The following is a 2236-nucleotide window of genomic DNA, read 5'->3' as shown; positions in this document are numbered from 1 at the left end:
CCTCCTCCCTCCCTCCCCCGGCCGGTCCCCGCCGCCCTGCCCCGCACGGTTTGGGGCATGCCTGTGAGCATGTTCAGCATCGACAATATCCTGGCGGCCAGACCTCGCTGCAAGGACTCGGTGCTGCTGCCCCCGAGCGCCGCGCCCGTCGTCTTCCCCAGCCTCCACGGGGACTCGCTCTACGGCAGCGCCTCCGACTACGGCGGATTTTACTCCCGGGCGGTGGCTCCCGCCTCCGCGCTGCCGCCGGCCGTCACTGGATCTCGGCTCGGCTACAACAACTACTACTACGGGCAGCTGCATGTGCCGGCGTCCCCCGTGGGCCCTTCGTGCTGCGGGGCCGTGCCGCCCCTGGGCGCCCAGCAGTGCTCCTGCGTTCCCCCCGCAGGTAAGGCGGCCCCGCGTGGGACGGGGCGGACGGGCTCCCTTTGTTCCCGCAGCCGCGGGGCCGGAGCGGGTGGCGAGGAGCTGGCGGCCCGCAGGAGAGCGGCTGGGCGGAGGGAGGGGGCATTTTCGGGACGGGACTGGACGGGACAGGAGTGGGGGGGAAGCGGCCATCTCATGCAAAGCCTATCGTCGACTCGTCTGTCTGTCCGTAGGTTACGAGGGCACTGGGTCAGTCCTGATGTCCCCTGTTCCCCATCAGATGTTGCCCTACATGAACGTGGGCACTTTGTCCCGGACGGAGCTGCAGTTACTGAACCAGCTGCACTGCAGGCGGAAAAGACGGCACAGGACTATCTTCACTGACGAGCAGCTGGAAGCGCTGGAAAACCTCTTCCAGGAAACGAAATACCCAGACGTGGGCACAAGGGAACAGTTGGCCAGAAGGGTGCACTTAAGAGAGGAAAAAGTGGAGGTACTTTGCTTTCTTTTCCCTTCTTCAGCCCTCTCCCGTTGGCACCCAAACGCGCCCGAACCGGATGTATCGCGGTGCGGCTTCAGCCCGACTCTGCCAGCGGAGGGAGAGCGACCGCTCTGCGGGGGCAGAGGGAAAGTTTTTATTATTTCCAAGTGCCCTTCCTTGGGGTGGCCGGCCGAGCCTGTCACAGGCTGTGAGGGATTGTAGGCAGGCGGCTGTGCCTCCCGAAGGCGCCCGGCCGATCCCACCCGAGAGGCTGCTTTCCCCTCCTCCCTCCCTCCGTCCGAGCCCGGCAGGGCTCCTGCGGGGCTGAGGTCAGCTGCGGGTTTGCATAGTTTTATTTTCATTTTTTCCCCTCTAATAATTTAATTTCTTAACGTAACAGGTTTGGTTCAAAAACCGCCGGGCGAAGTGGAGGAGGCAAAAGCGATCGTCTTCGGAGGAATCAGAAAACGCACAAAAGTGGAATAAAGCGTCTAAAACGTCACCGGAGAAGAGACAAGAGGACGGGAAAAGTGACTTGGACTCTGACAGCTGATACTTCTAAGTGGGGGGGACATTTCCCGTGGACTGTCGGATACGCTCCAGAGGATGCTACTAATCTTGCACAAGATCTGCCTTGTTGGAGGGGGAAAATATCTGTATATAATGTACAATGCCCCGAGCTAATTCCGTGTAAATAAAATGTGTTGCGGAGGTGTTGCACAGGTAGACGGCGGCGCGTTTGTTCACTCTGCGCCGCAGGGAGAGGGAGAGAAGAGGGACAAGGGAGCAGGGGGCGATGGTGCGCAGTTTACCGGGCGCAGGGCCGGCGCTGCCGGCGCAGTTCCGTGTTCAGCGGTGCGGTATCGCAGCGTGAAAGCGGCCGAGGGCAGCGCTGGCGGGCGGGCCCCGCTCGCCGTCGGCCGGCGGGCCATGGTGGGTCTCGCACCCGGAGGGAAGCAGCAGAGGCCCAGCCTGGCAGCCCGGTATGGAGTCAGCCCGGCAGGAGCCCGAGGAGGCCGGGAGCGAGCCCCGCTGCCCCTCCCGGGGGACAGCCCGGGCAGCCCGGCCCCGCTCGCCGCCAGAGCGCTCCTCCCGCCCGGGAGCGCCGAGCCTCCCCGGCCCGCCGGGGACCGTGCCCTCGGGAAAGCGACAGGCGAAACTAACCCGCCCCACGCTTGTTGACTCCGTCCCGTCTCCCTGCGCTTTCCCCATCTCCCTGCGGTTGAGCCTTGCTGAGTTTCCAAAGCGTCTGTCTTTGACCCTCGTTTAGAAAAAGGCATCTCTCTTCAGCGGTGTGTAAAGTTGTGGTTAATAAATTTTAGACATTAGCAGATGGATTGCACGTAAGGAGAGTACGAGCCCTTGTGTGCTGCTTTTTTCAGGTGTTTC

General features: G+C 62.7%; 1 protein-coding gene across 1 annotated transcript in view; it reads left to right on the top strand.

Moving 5' to 3' along the window:
- The window catches only part of GSC (goosecoid homeobox), a 3603-nt gene extending 2032 nt beyond the window's left edge, over positions 1-1571 (top strand). Inside the window, 3 exon segments of the mRNA XM_041398507.1 lie at positions 1-388; positions 600-859; positions 1248-1571. The exon segment at positions 1-388 is cut by the window's left edge and continues 10 nt beyond it. Of these exon segments, the coding sequence (XP_041254441.1) occupies positions 1-388; positions 600-859; positions 1248-1400 (801 nt within the window). The 3' untranslated portion in view covers positions 1401-1571.
- Positions 1572-2236: the final 665 nt, after the last annotated feature.

This window comes from Onychostruthus taczanowskii, unplaced genomic scaffold, assembly GCF_017590055.1.
Source record: "Onychostruthus taczanowskii isolate IOZ18803 unplaced genomic scaffold, ASM1759005v1 scaffold1, whole genome shotgun sequence".
NCBI classification, from domain to species: Eukaryota; Metazoa; Chordata; class Aves; order Passeriformes; family Passeridae; genus Onychostruthus; species Onychostruthus taczanowskii.
The sequence above is the reverse complement of the archived record's forward strand: the minus strand, read 5'-3'. Positions and strand labels throughout refer to the sequence as shown.